General features: G+C 38.7%; 1 protein-coding gene across 5 annotated transcripts in view; it reads left to right on the top strand.

The window, feature by feature from the left end:
* The window catches only part of KMT2C (lysine methyltransferase 2C), a 229,757-nt gene that overhangs the window by 124,900 nt on the left and 88,789 nt on the right, over nucleotides 1–16,068 (top strand). For 2 of the 5 annotated variants that reach the window (XM_019655384.1, XM_019655383.1), the window contains exons 10-14: nucleotides 6,827–6,996; nucleotides 7,421–7,587; nucleotides 8,391–8,570; nucleotides 9,410–9,484; nucleotides 11,060–11,769. In XM_019655384.1, the coding sequence (XP_019510929.1) occupies nucleotides 6,827–6,996; nucleotides 7,421–7,587; nucleotides 8,391–8,570; nucleotides 9,410–9,484; nucleotides 11,060–11,769 (1,302 nt within the window). Of the gene's footprint in view, nucleotides 1–6,826; nucleotides 6,997–7,420; nucleotides 7,588–8,390; nucleotides 8,571–9,406; nucleotides 9,485–11,059; nucleotides 11,770–16,068 lie in introns of all 5 variants that reach the window. The other 3 variants (XM_019655380.1, XM_019655379.1, XM_019655381.1) reach the window with 3 other exon arrangements.

Genomic DNA, 16,068 nt, shown 5'->3' with positions numbered 1-16,068 from the left:
GGGGGAGGGGCGCGGCGGGAGCCCGGGCCGCCCGGCACCTGCGCCCCGCCCGGGCGAGGGGCGGCACCTGGAGAGGGCGGCGCGCTCCTCGGCCGCAGGTGGAGACTGGAGGGCGGGGTCTGGCCCCGCTACCTGCCCTCAGGTGTGGCCGCCCGTGGGCGGGGCCTGAGCCTGCGGAGGTCGGAGCTGCGGCTGCGCGGGCCATTCCGGTTCCTTCCCGGCTGCGGGACGAGGTGGCGTCCTGGCCCGGCTGCTGGGCTAAGGGACGGACAAGCTGCCGTCGGACGGACGCGTATGTTCCTGCTCTTGTCTCCGCCGCCGGCTTCGGCTCGCCTTCCTCCTTTCCCGAGTTAGGAACTGGGATCTGTAATTCCTTCTCCTTTTCCAAGGAAAAATGATATTTAAGACTATAAATTTACCTTTGATTATACTTTTGGCTGTCCCAAAATCTGTTGTACTTTTACCCGTTTCTATGTACATTTGACCTTATAACTTTATTTTTCGTAAGTTGTGCTTAAGTATGTTGAAACAAATTAAGCAGTGCAGTTTTGTTTTTTAAGTATTTTCATGCTTGAAATAGTGACTTTTAAAGGTGTCGTATTTGTTTTTAATTTTATTTTGCTAGATAAAGTACTTATTTTTGACTACTTAATTCATCAGCATATAAAGTTGTAGATAAAATTGACTACTATAGTTTTTATGTCAATTTTCTTATATTTTGCTTTTTAATTTTTTTAAAGCAAAACTATTATTTTTGTGGCATTCAGGCCAGTGTCGATACTGTATTATCTTTATCCTGTGTAACGCTTTATTCCCTCCCCCACACCAGATATTTTGCTTTGCCTGACAATATGGCCACATGGGGTTTTAATTTACCACTTAAATGTGATCTTTTCACATCTTTTTTTATTTTGGATTCTTCTTTGTAATTTTAAATGTATCTTTTGAAAGTTTTAATAGAGTTAACTATTGAGGTTAGTGGTTGTAATTGGAATGCTTGGCTATTTGAAAACAAACTGTTTTGTTTTCCTGTTTTTCTGTTCATTTATTTCCTGCAATGATTTGCAACTTAGAAGCTTATTTTTGAACATTAAGTTACAAATGTTGAAAGTATAATTTTTTTCTTCCCTCCCTTCCCACTGAAAATGAAGAAATGAGAAATTTTCCTTTTTGTTTCTCTTTGTCTTGTTTAAATTAACCCAGACTATAAACCTTGTCACTTTTTCTTTGAGGGGGGGAATTTCCTCTATAAATTCCGATCTTATTTCATCTTCAGCCTTTTGGCATCTGGGTTATACTCCTCTAAAAAAAGAATTGTGAGTTTTTTTATATCCTACATACCTGAAAGACTTACCTTCAGACCACCACAAGAACTCTCTTTGGTATAGTTTCTGTTACCGCTTTTTCCTTTTTATACTCTGGAAATGTGTCCGTCCCCCCCCCCCCCCCCCCCCCCCGAGTTTTCCCAGCTTATCACAGAAGAAAAATCTTTAAGTGTACCTAGTTGTATTCCTTTTTTCTGCTTAAAAGCTTTGGGGTCTTTATTTTTATCTGTTCTTTGGATGTGTTCCCTGTTGTAGTTGTACACCAGTTAGTGTTTCCTGGAACACCCTGACCACCATCCATCTCCAGTCGGGCCCATGGAAGGGTCTAGAAAAGTGCTGGTTAACTTGGCCTTTCTTTAAAAAAGAAAGAGATTTCTTTTTATCTTCTTTAATAATCTTTAGTACCATCTAGATTATTTTGTTGCCTGCACTTAATTATCTTCTTTGTCGTGGTTTCCATTATCTTGGACGATGTCTTCAGAATTCCAGGTGTATTTCCCCAGGTTCTCAGCCTTCCTTTTGTTCTTCCTGCTCACTTACTAATTCGTTCTCTATGGAAGTCCGCTCCTCTGTCACAGTGATGGGATCATTTATAATACGGCTGAGCATATGATTGGGTAGTGTGTAACTCGGTTCTTTGGAGGTATTAAACGTGCATAAAAGATTAGGTTTTCCAGTTACTAAGTACAGGATCTTTGGCGATAATTGGACTTCCCTAAGCCAATTTGCTTCATGTGGAGAATGTGACTGGTACCTCATTCACTGGGGCTTTGGGTTTAGTGAGCTGATGCCCAGTGTAATGCCTGAGGTGAGTTTTTAGGAAACTCACCTAAGAGGAAAGCTCCTCTCAGCAGTTTGTAAAATGATCTTCCTTTACTGTTAAATTCCTTCGTGGATCTCCACAGGCTTTAGTCATAACTGGCGCGTTTATTTACCATTTGAGGGCCTCGTGTGTGGCCCCTGGAGACGCAGGCAGGGGCACTGAAGGGCCTCCCCAGGGGTTTCAGTCTGGGGGCTGCTGCTGATCAGGTGTCTCCCCAGGATCCTTGTAGACAACCCAGTGTTGGGTAGGTTTCCTCGCTCTGTTTCTCTCAAGAGCGCTTGTGGGTTGGTATGTTACCCATTTAAAAAAACTTTTATTTGGAAATAATTTCAAACTTTAAAAGTTAGAAAAATAAAAATAATACCCTCCATAGGCCTTTGACTAGATTCACTGATAGGGTTTCTGGGTCGTTGTGCTGGCCCTGTCTCCTCACTCCCTTCCGCCTCCCCCACACCTTCCATGAATTTTTTTGCCCTGCACCCTTTGAGGGAAAACGACATACACTGCAGCCCTGTTATCCGCTTCATACGTTCACATTAATACAGTATTTTCATCCAATGTGCCATCCATGTTTCAGTTTTTGTCGATCTCATGTCCCTTATAGCACTTTCTCCCTTCACATCCAAGATCTAGTCTAGGGTTTGATAGTCCCTTTAGTTGTGATATCGCTTATGACTTCTTGAATCTGGAAAATTGTTCTTAAGCTCTTCTTTGTCTTTTTGCTAATGACATTTTTGGAGAATCTAGTTTCTCCTCCACATACCTGGTTTTTTTTTTTTTTTTTTTTTCTCTTCCCCAAATAGAACTTGCCTCCCTTTGTCTGATAGTTCCTCATGATTATACCGAGCTCTGCAGTCTTGGCCAGAATACTGCCTGAGTGGTGACGTGCCCTTCTCAGGGCATCGCAGCTGGACACACCCCTCGTGGGTGATGGTAATTCTGATAATCCGCTGAGCTGCTGTCCAGTTTCTCCACGCTTCCCGTTTTCTCTCTTGTATCCAATAGAGCAGCGTGTGAGCAGGCACTTGAGGAGCACGTGAAGACCTCCCTCAGAATTTCCTCCAAGACTTAGGACCCGCTGCCTAATGCGGTTTTACTGGCTGGTTGTGAGATGAGGCTGTAACACATTCCTGTAGCTAATTCGTGGTGAGCTCAGCTTGTCCCTTTTGGTAGCCTCCCCCAGCTGGCTCCTGTGCCCTCCTGACGCACCCTCACTGTTTGTTTGAGCACTCCGTTACCTGCTGGCTATCAGAAATTCCCCAGCTCACCTTGCACCCACCCTGGAACCCGTCTTTCCAATAAGTAGCCTGGGTGCCTTTAGTGGCAAACGGGCACTACGTGTGCTCACTGCTAGGGAGCTTGGGGGGACTTGGGGGTTGTGGGATGTGGGGGTGTTTTCTTCATTTCCCTTTCAGCAGATGGGGCAGGAAATACATGCGTGTATATGTACTTACACATACATGTGTACGATACGTACACACACACACACACAATTTACAAATGACGAATTCACACCAGCACGTCCCGATCCCAGTTCCTGTGCCATCTCCTGCTCTTGCATGTGCATTCTGCAGTAAGAGCCTGGGTCTCAGCGACACCGACACACAGACTCAGTTGCTCAGTCCAGTAAACCGACCTACTTCAGTTTGCTCTCAGTAACAGCTTTTATTTCCCTTATTGATTAAATTTTAAAAAATATATAGGATATGAAATGTTTTCAAAAGTCAAAGTTATCTAAAAAGTTCTCCCCAGAATTATTGATTCCCCCGTATGACTACTACCCCATTTGCTCTTGTAGGTAACTAACTGGTTCATCCTTCCTGTATTTTTTTGTAATGATAAGCAGATATATTATTTCCCTTTCCTACACTGAAGGTAGCATATATGCTTTTTTGTATGTTGGTTTTTTTCACTTAAAAAAATATGGAAGTCACTGTCAGTTTCTCTTTCCCTCTCTCTCTTTCTCTCTGTCCCTCTCAGTTACTGCATTGTATATTTGTACCATAGTTTATTCAAACAATGTCCTATGCTTAGTTTCAGTATTTTAAGTTACAAATGATTCTGTAGGCAGTAACTTTGTGCAAAGGAACTTTTGAATTGTCGAGAGAGAATCTCTAGGATGAATTCCTGCAAGGGGGATGACTGGGTGGGTACATGCCTGTGTAGTTTGTGGTCACAGTCCCTCCTGGGGGCTGTGGCAAGCAGTTCACATGGCCACCAGCATGTATGAGGGAATTTTATTTCCTACATCTTGCCAACAGATTGTCATGTCAGCTTTTGAATTTTTATTTATTTTATGGTGAAAATGGTATCTCAGTGTAGTTTAATTTTCATTTCTCTTTTGAGTGAAGTTGATGAGTTTTTCATATGTTTAAGGGTAATTTTGATCTTACATGTTTTGCCTGTTATTCTTGAAGATTTTGGGGTTTTTTACCCCTCAATTTAAGAGTTCTTTCTGTATTGGGAATATAAGGCCTTCGTCTGTGTTACGTGATGCGCGTATTTTCTTCCAGTGATAGTCATTTTCGTTTTGACTTTGCTTATGTTATATATTTTTTTTTGCCACACAAAGTTTATTTTTATGTGGCCAGATTTATTAATCTTCTAGTGCTTCCGGAATTTTGAGTTAAAATTATCCTTTTCCTACATTGAGGTTATAGAAGAGTTCATATTTTCTTCTTGCTTTTGCATCATTTTATTTTCTTTTGTCCATTTGGAGTTGATGCTTGGGTATGGTGTCATGTTTCTTTTCCCGATTGACTATCCACTTGTCCACAAACCATTCAGTAAAAAGAGATCCTGATTCCACACTGGAGTTCTGGATTTGGTTGGGTTTGTCTCTGGAATTTCTTGTCTGTTCCATCGATCTGTCTCTTTATGAACCAGCAGCACACTGATGCATTTGCAGAGGCTTTGCAGTATCTGGTCATGTTGGTCCCCCTCAGAGTTTTTCCGTTGCACGTTTTTCCTAGCTGGTTGTGTGTTTATTCTTCCGTATGAACTCCAGTGTCAACTTAACCTAACTGAATGAAAAACCTCCCTGGAATTTTTATCGGGATCACTTTATATTTATTAATTGATTTAGGGGAAAATGACTTCTCAATGGGAAGACGTCCTAAGGACAAGGCATGGCTTTGTGCTTGTTCACTACTTCAATGTCTCCTAGGCAAGTTTATAATTCCCTTTGTATAGGTTTCAGGCATTTCTTAAGTTCACTCTTAAATACTTGATCTATTTTGTTGCTGTTATAAATAGGATTTTCTCATTCATTCTATCTTTTAACTGGTTATTATTTGTGTATGTGAATTCTATTGACTTTTCATTGCTTATTTTATGTCTTGCTACTTTGTTAAATTCTATTATTGAATTTATGATCAACTCTCTAGGATATTCCAAATGTACTATCTTATCATCCACAAATATACAGTCTTGTTCTTTTCTTTTCTTCTGCCTGTTTCCATTTGTTTCGATGTCTACCTTGGCTTCAGAGGGCTTCAGAGGGCTTCAGAGCCTTGTTAAGTAGTTGTGGAGATAGTACCTAACATCCTTGCTTTGTTCTTGACCTCAGTGGGATTGCCTCTAGGGTTCCCCACTTAAGTAAAATGCTGGCTTTAGAATTAGGTATGTTTGCATATCACATTAAGGAAATACCCATTCATTTTTATTTTTTCGAGTTTTTTTAGACTAGTAATGGGCCCTTGGTTTTTTCCCCCAAAGGCCTTTTCTGCATCTGTTGAAATTATTCTCCTCAGACCTAAGAATATGTTAAATTTTATTAATAGATTTTCTGATATTTAACCATCCATGCATTTCTTGTATAGACTCCACTTGGACGTGGTTTATTATTTTCCTAATTTGGTATCGCAGTCTATTTGCTAAACTTTATACAGGATTTTTGCATCAATATTTGAGTGCATTCATTTTAAATCTGTAAGACTTCAGCAGATCTACAGTTCAGGCTAGTTTCTCTTTTTTCGTCAGCAAATCTTTCGTGTCAGCTCGTTATCTCTATTTTAGTTTGGAAAGTTGGGGTGGTTAATGAGAGCCCCACGATTTATCAACCTTGTATCCAGGAGCTTAAGGCAGGCTAGCTCACAGGTGCAGAGAGGGTTTTGGCTGGCCTCTGGGAGGCCTTGAACTTCGTAAACAGCTCTGCTTGATAAGGACAGTGCCATTCTCCAGCATGAAAATACCAGACGCCATGACTGGATTTTTATGTGGAGTATTTCACAGTCATTTGGACTGGGTCATGAATTCTTGTTTTTAGTTTCTAACTATCCATATGCAAATGGAAAACCCTAGCAACACCATTCTGCTTTCTGCAGTAGGGGGTTGAGTAGCCATGTTCCACATGATCTGCTTCCTGATTCTGGAATATGTTTCTCTTTTGAAGCTTGAATTGCTGTGTTCTTGGTTTTCTTCCCTCCCTATTTATGTTTTCTTGGATGTCTCTGTCCCGTTTACATTTTCCTGGAGGTCTTAGTGCAAATTGAGTGATGCCTTATTAGATGTTCAAAACAAACTGCTTTTCCAAAAACATTCCCTAAATTAGTGTCATGAAAATGAAATCTTAATGTATAATCTATAAATGCTTCATTGATTTCAAAGCGGTTTGCACCAGAACTGCAACACAAATGCATAACAAACTGGTTTTGTTTTCATTTTTCTTGGTGTTTAGAATTGCAGAATATGTGTAGAGTGTGGGACACGATGTAGTTCTCAGTGGCACCACAATTGCCTGGTATGTGACAGTTGTTACCAACAGCAGGATAACTTATGTCCTTTCTGTGGGAAGTGCTACCATCCAGAATTGCAGAAAGACATGCTACATTGTAATATGTGCAAAAGGTAAGAACATAGAGCTACTCCATGTAAGTGCTTTGTCAGTTCTTCTGTCTGTGATCATTTGCTCTACCATATATCTTTGAGCTCTAAGGTTTTATCGCTCCAGTAATCCTTTTAGTACTGAGCGATATTACAGATGGAATTAAATTACCTTTTCATGAATCTGAAAAGGCATCAAGAAGTGAATGGGCAAAAGATAAGACCAGAAACGAGCATTAAGAGGGAAAATTAAAGAAGAAATAGTTTAAGGATATGTCAGCACTTCTAACGACATCAGCAATGCCACTTCCTTATCTAGGACCTTCACCAATTGCTTGTCATTCTCAACCCTCCTATATCAGTTTTGCAGCAATTGCTTCTCTTTTTTCCATATTATAAACTTGACTTTAAATTAGAAATTTTTATTTAAATGTATTTATCACTGCAGATGGGTTCATTTAGAATGTGACAAACCAACGGATCATGAACTGGATTCTCAGTTCAAAGAAGAGTACATCTGCATGTATTGTAAACACTTACAATATCCGGCCGAGATGCTGGATCCATTGCAGCCAGGTGATGAAGTGGAAATGGCCATGTCTGAAGTCACTACAGGTAAACCTGAGCGTTTCACCAGTGTACTATCTTAACGATAATGAGGGACTCTTGTGTGTCAGATCCCATCTGATTCTTCATTTCTCAACCTTTAAATAACCTGCAATCGTGGTCATCACTGAATCTGATAGCTGTCGTCTGCTCTAGTTCTTCACAACTGCTCTCCTACGGTTTGAGTTCCAGAATGCATGTGCTTGACTCCAGCTGTGTTCCTTGAGCCAGCGTGGAAGTTCTCAGTGTTTGGCAATATCACCTAGTTTTGCTCTTCAAAATCTGGGTTATTTCACTTCAAACAAGTTTTAGTTTTATAATGCCCTTCTTAAATGTTAATTCTCACCTCTTGAGCCCAAAATTTTGCTCAGGTATTTTTAGTAGTGTACTGTTGGTTACAAACATGCTAATATTCTTAAATGGTAAAGAAAACAAACCTTCTTACCACACAGTTTTTCGTTTTCATCATTGTGAATGGCAACATCTAGAAAAATCCCTCTATTATCGTCTGCAAGGGGTTTAAAATAGACACATCTTAATTACGAATACTTTGATTCCAGGTGCCATCAGTATAGAGTTGTGGAATATCCTTTTAAAATAAGACAATGACAGTTACTTTTTAATTCACTATACTTTCCATGTTTTTAAAAATGGAAATATATATTGAGTTCAAAATAGAAAAATGCAAAGAAGAATTTATGGCATTTTGGGTGATAATTGACTCTCGTTATTGCAAAGTAACAATTGTTGACCTAGTTAGCAAAAACAGAAAAACTCATTCTGAGCTAAAGAATAAATACATTTCTGTTAAGATTATCACGATGAAATGGAAGTTGAAGGACCTGAAGGCCATGTGGTATTTCTGGAGCCAGCAGTTAATAAAGATGTCGGCAGTCAGGAGTCCACGCCTGGAATTGTTCCAGATGGTAAGAGTGTTTGCGATCACGGATATATGGATGCAGTCTATTTCCTGAAGGAAATGTGTACATACAGTGAGTATGTGAATGTTTGCCAAAATGTTAGTACCCTAAATAAAAATTAGCCAAGATATATGTAGTAGTTAGGAAATTGTTTAGGGAGGAGCTTTTAGTAAAATAACCTTAGAAATTAATAGGGGAAAGGGCATGTGTATATTTGTAGTTCAGCTGTAGTCCAGATTTAATCATAAATATGTGCTTTGTTTAGAGATCAAGTGGTTTTCATTAAAAAGCAATTTGTTATTTTCTCTTTCTTTAGTTATACTTGTAATTACTAACTAGAGCTGTTGCTGATGATGAGATGTTTCGTGCTGAGATAATGAAAAATTTATTTTAGATCATCTCAGCAGTCCCATTGAGGGTTATTTCAATGCTGTTTCAATTAAGCTTTTTGCAATATTGATAGTAGCTGAGGATCTGAACTTGATGAGAGACCAGGTTGGGGGAAAGTTACTTATTAAGTCTAATCTTGGGGTCCTCTGACATTCTGTAGTTTTGATGTGATATTGTATGTTTTATAGATTGAGTGTATACATAAAAAGCCTCCAATTGTTTGAGATTACGTTTATATTTACCAACTCTCATTAAAAGGTATACTTCATAATGCTGTAAAGTGAAGAAAAATAAGACAAAGCTATAATAATAAATCTTACAGTGCATAATCAGATTCCTAATTTCATTTTCATACGCATCTTCATACCTGACTTACTAATCAATAGCGTTATGTATTATGCTTATATTGGAAATTGGCGTTTGGCAATAGGATAAAAATCTTACTCAGATTACTGTTGAGAGAGCAGTTAGAGGAATTGGACTCTTTGCTAGAGATTCCGTAAATGTGTTATTCACAGCAGTTCAGACCCTCACGAGGGAGCAGCCGAGGAGGGACCCACCAGAAAGGCTCGGCACACAGGGCCCCCTCACTCCTGGTAAGCGATATGTTCACGTGTCTGATTTGACCGAGTTACAGCATGATGCCTTTATGGTTTCTATGCACATTTAGTCACTGTCTATTGACTTTCCACATTAGTTATCCCAAAGAATTGTTCACTGTTGTTGTATGCACATTACACATGACAGTCGTGAAATCTTTTACTTAGGCGATCTTTTTCTTGTGAAGAATTGGCGATGGAATTCTGAAGGAGGTTGCATTCTCTAAAAGAGTTGCTAAATCAAATGTCCCTTATTTCGGCAAGTTAAAATCACTGTATAAGCCTAGGAGCTGGCCATAATTGAACTCCATGTTTACGTTAATACTCCCTGCCTGGCATAGTACAGAAAGAATATTCTCGTGGTCTGAATGTGGCTCCACTTAGCCAGTGAGACTTCAGGTCATGGGTCTTCTGTTACACGTGATATGGGCTTCATATAGTATTTGGATAAATTTTTTCACTTGAGTCACTCCAATGAAGGTACTTTTGGTTTTAAACCCTTAAGTGTTAACTCTTCGTGTGTGTTTAATTTTCTATTTTAAAAATCTATTTTTTATTTTTTTATATTAAGTATTTTTTGAAGTATTTTCATGTTTAAACATATTTAGTACAATCAGATGAGTTATTTGATGTTTTTTCTTTATCTTCGACTGTACTCTCAATAAAGTAGGAATGAGAAGCAAGATTTTGATATCAGAACGTAGATAAATTTCTCACCATGGTAAATAGTAAATGGGGAACTTAGTGTTTCTGTTAATGTAACTTAGAAATTACCTTGATGGTATTTGAAACAAGTTTTTATCTTTAATGGTCGTACTTTGTAGAGCCACTTAGGGCTCCTGTCAGTTGGACCTCTTTAACTTGACTCTTCAGTAAGATTGGGTTAAAGGTCTTAACACACTAGTAGATTTAAAATTTACTAGTCAGTGACTAGATATTTCTGGTACTTAATTATATTTATTGACTTGCTAAGATTAGTCTCTTTGGTTATAGATGACGAGGAAGAAGGATTATATCCCAAAAATGTATTGAGTATGTTAGCTGGTACAGCTTAATAAAATAAGTCTTTTCTATCTGTGGTCATTACTCATTTGAATCTATAGAGCTTTGTTTATTTACATCTGGGGTGCCTGCTATTGCAATATATCTTTATATTCTAGAATAAATAGCCTTTACTTTTTAACTTGGACACCTCATGTGATATCGCTGAGCCTCATTTTCCTAGCTGTCAAATGAGTGTAACTTCACTTACAAAATTTTAGATACCTTTGTAAGTGCTCAAACTGTTATCCATATAATAGAATTATATTACAAAGTAATTCTATTTTAAATCCTTACCAGAAATTACCTTAAAACTCTGGGGATTCTATTGAAGCAATGTTTTTGTAGGTTTTAAGTCATAATTTAACCAAAAGTATGTTTTGGGAACTTTCCTGCCCCCTTTTGGCCCAAGCCTATTATTTTTAAACACAAAGCTACAGACATAAGATATTAATGTCTTACATCTGTTCATAGTTAGAAATTTAAATTTTCATATGTAAATTAACATAACAAATATTCCAAATTTTGTAGAATCATCCCAAGATAAAATGAATCCGGAATTGGAAAATCAGATTGCTCCTGCAGTTGATAATGAAAAAATGGAAACGTCATCTAAAGTGATGCATGTTTGTGATGAAGATCAAAATGAAAACAAAATGGAAGTGACAGAAAACGTTGAAGTCCTTGCACACCAGATCACCGTGCAAGAGGCATTGCCGTTGTTCGAGGAACCTAAGATGGCGACATGCACAGAAGAATCAAGGCCTCCCAAAGCAATTGAATCTGTCACTGTTTCACCAGAAACCTTAGTGCCCCCGTGTGAGGAAAGCACTTCTTTGTGTCCTAAAGAACAGTTGGCTCTAGAAAGGGTACAAGAAGAAAGGGAACACAAAGAGAATCCTGAGCCGTCCTCTGCATTTATGGACTTTGAAATGGCTCCTGCAGCTGGGAGTTGTGGGAAGGATGGTTTTTGCCAGGACGGGTCTGTAAAACTACCCTCTGAGCTGGCGTCCTCGCTGTCAGCAGCAGGAGACAGAGGCAGGGCCACGGTGTCTTCCCCTCCACCACTTCCTTCTCACTTGCCTTCCCATGACCTGCCGCACGGGTACCCCTCAGCTCTCAGTGCTGCCGTTGGAAACAGCATGCCAACCACTTACATCCCAGTCACTCCAAAAATTGGCATGGGGAAGCCCGCTATCACCAAAAGGAAATTTTCTCCTGGGAGGCCTCGGTCCAAACAGGTAGGGTGATCTTAATGATGTCGGAGCATTTATATAAAATAAGAAGGTGTGTATGTGTAGCTTTGGTTTGGAGAGCAATTTTTTTCTATCTTCACTTAGAACTTACATGTAATGTTGATGTACGTGTTTGGCCATTTTAAAAACGCTGTTAAGACAAATTTATTAAACTTCAAGTGATCTTATTTGGAATTTTAGCTTAGTTGGAACATATAAATGTAACCTATTTGATTATAGTTTCTAGTAGAAAACACTTTAATTTTTTTTCTTTTATTATTATTTTTTTAGTTCTATGCCACAGTAACAATAGACCCTTAAAAAAAAAAAAACAGTAAATTTTTGGGTCTACTGTAACTAACATTCTAACATTTATTTTTCCCCTCTAATGTAGTTCTTATTGTTGTTATTCATTGCGTATATTTTAACTGCCTAAGTATCAAAATTCCTAACTTTTTTGTCGGATATTTTCCAAGTCAGGACTTATTTCACTGAATTCACAGAGAAATCTTAGAATTGTATCGTTGGTCTTTTGGAAACGAAGGAAGCTGTTCCCATGGTTGTTTTAAGTAATGTGCCTTTTACTCTTTAAGTTTCCGTTCTTTTTAAGTGGGATTTAATTGAAACTACAAGGCAAAGTGAAGACAATATAGCTAAGATTTATTTATTCTACAAAATTCCTACTTTCTGAAGTTTTCATAAAATGGCCAGATATCAAACAGTACAGAAGTGTTTAATCACAAAGTAATTTGGAATTTCAAGTCTCATGACTTAAATTGTTTTCAGTGATTAATAGTTTGACTTTTTATAGAAATAATATCTTGATCTTCTAATTTTGGAATTGTAAGACCAGCAGAAAATAAAATTGAATTTTATTTTAATGAGAGAATTAGTCCCCTTTAAATAAAATCCAGATATATTTTAAAGTCAGCAAGTTACACTGTTATACCAAGAGAGATTTTTCTTCTCAAACCAGTTCTCCTCCTCAGTCTTGTCTTTTTTTGAGTAGTTATATAATGATTATGTAGTTTGGGCTCTGAAAAGACTTTAGCAATTGAAATTTGAGTCTCAAATTTAAGTTTGGTTCAAATATTTACATTCTTTAAGGATATTGCATCTTAAATATTCCTGTTAAATTTTATTTTATTTCTCCTTATTAAGAGACTTCTGCTCTGAGAATCCATTACAGTTATTTTTCTGTTAGACTTACGTTCCAAAAGTGTGTGTGTGTGTGTGTGTGTGTGTGTGTGTGTGAGAGAGAGTGTGTGTGCTTGTATTTTTTTTCCAGATTCATCGACATTTCATTCGAGCCATGGCCTGCTAGTTGCTATTGCTTCTCCTGTGTTCTCTTTCATTTCCCAGTTCTGGTATTGTTTGTTCTACTTTCTAGTTAGCTGCCATTGTCTCATTACTACGTCATGATTTGCTGCTAATCTCATAAGCCTTTTGTAGGCCGTATTTTACCCCCATTAGCTTGGTTTTGGTTGTGCAGCCAACAGCCCTCACTTGATGATTCATAGCTTGCTATTACACTCCCATTTTTGTAGAGAGTATGCATCACGTAGAACAAGGTAGCTCATTTTTTAATCATTGCTGAGGTACTAGGATCGTAACTTCCAGGGACTGTTCTGTACATATACAGGAGTGTATATGTCCTTTTATTGGAAATCCTGAAGTCCATTATTCTGTTACATGTGTTTCTTTGATATCAGGATTCCTCTTTCATAGTTTTGGTTTTATTGAGTGTTTATTTTGCATATTCTTGGCAGTGGGGACTGGCTATAAAATGAGATGGAGTTTCATGGCAGTGATTGTGATATAAGCAAGATTTGTTGGTTTCCATCTGTTTTTTTTTTATTGTTAATATCACATTTCCATATTTTGTTGAATGCCATCAGTCCTGTGGTTTTTACCAGTATAGTGACCATCATCCTAACCAAAGGACTGTACGTTTCATTGATTAAATTTTGTTTCATCGCGGTCATTTATCTTAACCATTTTCTAATATCACATGAGCTTTCTTTCCCAAGAATTCCTTTAGGAGTTAAATACATAATTAGAAACAAAGAAAATCTGAAAGCTTCAAAATTTGATATGACAGCGAGTGATTGTATTATCAGATGTTTTCTGGAGATGTGAATTAGCCAATAGCAGGGTAAGCCAGTGCTGTCCAATAGAAATCCAATGCAAGCCTCATATATCTAACTAAAAATTTTCTGGTAGTCCCACTTGAAAAATAAAAGAAGCTGGTGAGGTAAATTTTAATGTTTTATATAACCCAATATACTAAAATATTTTAGCATTTAATCTGTATAAGATTATTAATGAGGTATTTTCCATTCACTTTTCATGCTATGTGTGCTAGGGTTTTAGACTAGGGTTGTGACTAGTGGCTGTCCTAATGCACAGTGCAAGGCAAAGCCTTTTTAAAAATATGAAAAATTTAGTTCCAGAATTACTCATGAAAGAAATTAAAAGAAATACCAAATGAATTTAGGATGGATAAATTAAGAATATCGCTTATGGTTTCACTATTTTTAAGGATTGACGTAAAAAATACTCTTCCTCCAATTGTGAACTTGATTTCTTGTTTTTCATTACTTGAAGTATTTTATCATGAACCATAGAGTTTTATAACATACTTGTGTAATACAGTAGCATTTTAAATGAAGTGTTTCGAATTAACAAATCAGTTTCATAATATATTCCTGTGAGAGAAAAATAAGGCTCCAGAGTGGTGAGCTGTAGAGGACTGGAGTTTTGCTAACAGTTCATCACAAGTAAGCAGTTTCTTTTTTTCTTTTCTTTCTTTCTTTTTTTTTTTTTTAAATAGTGGACACCATTTCTGGTTTATAAACACAATTTTTTTAGTAAGAAGCACAATTGTCATTGTTTGGTTTTTGTTTTTATTTATTTTTTCTTTTTTATATTGGGGAATTGGGGGAGGGGGAGCAGACAAGTTGCTGTTGTTTTGTTCTTCAGTCTAGTTGTGGAGGATGTTGCTTCACTGGCCCAAGCTGGCACCATCATTGCACTCTTCCCGGGCGAGGCAGATCAGTCGCCGGCTTCTGGATGGCCGCTCACGCTGGCTGTTCACGCTGGTTGCTGGCTACACACGGTAGCCCATGGCAACCCACTGCCACAGGGGCTGCAGCCTACGCTGTTGCCAGTGACCCATGGCAGCCCAGCCCCAGGTCGAGCTGCCGTTCACCATCTTAGCTGCAGAGGGCAGTGTCACTGGCCCTCATATGTGGGATCTGAACCGGGGCCCTCTGGCTTCCCAAGCCAGTTCTTACCCAACATGCCACTCGGCCGGCCCTGTTTTTAAAAACTTTTAAAGGCAGATCTGTAAATCATAAGGATAGATTCAGTTCTTATTAAACTATTTCATACCAAGCTTTTAATTAAAATGAATTTGATATTTGAAACATTGCTTTATAGAATGTATACATCATAGTAGTCATTAAAGGAAAAGAAATTACACTGGGTGTTTTTGGTTTTGTTTTTGTTTTTTTTTTTAGCTGAGCCATCCTGCCACCTGTTGGTAGCTCAGTGGCAGCTCAGCTCGGGCTGGACTTGAACCGCTGTTGCTCAGAACTCAAACCCTTGAGCAAGCTCTTAACCAACTGAGCCACTCCACCGGCCCGACTACACTGAGTGTTTTTAATTGTCCATTCTGGGGCACCTATAAGGTAAAACCTACATTTATGATACTTTGTCTTAGAGTCTATTAAAGAAAGGTTTCATTAGTAGATAGACATATATTGTATATTCTTAATGGAACATAAAAGATAAAGTGTAGGGGCAGGCCGAGTGGCGCGATGGTTAAGAGCTGGCTTGGGACGCCAGAGGGCCCTGGTTCGGATCCCACATATGAGGGCCAATGACACTGCCCTCTACAGCTAAGATGCTGAACAACAGCTCAACCTGGAGCTGGGCTGCCGTGAGTTGCCGGTGACGGCGTAGGCTGCAGCCCCTGTGGCAGTGGGTTGCCATGGGCTACCGTATGTAGCCAGCAGCCAGCGTGAGCGGCCGTCCAGAAGCCTGCGACTGATCTGCCTCGCCCCGGAAGAGCGCAATGATGGTGCCAACTTGGGCCAGTGAAGCAACATCCTCCACAACTAGACTGAAGAACAAAAGGACAGCAACTTGTCTGTTCCCCTTCCCCCAATTCCCCAATAGAAATCTTAAAAGAAAAAAGATAAAGTGTAGATGCCAAAGGTTAGTTTCCACAGATATTCTAGTCTAAATACTATGCTGCCTTTTCAGAAAGTGACTTGTGAGAAGTATTTTGTATTGTTTACA

This window comes from Hipposideros armiger, unplaced genomic scaffold (assembly GCF_001890085.2).
Source record: "Hipposideros armiger isolate ML-2016 unplaced genomic scaffold, ASM189008v1 scaffold_239, whole genome shotgun sequence".
Classification (NCBI taxonomy): Eukaryota; Metazoa; Chordata; class Mammalia; order Chiroptera; family Hipposideridae; genus Hipposideros; species Hipposideros armiger.
Note: the sequence above shows the minus strand (reverse complement) of the source record. Positions and strands in the feature narration are given on the sequence as shown.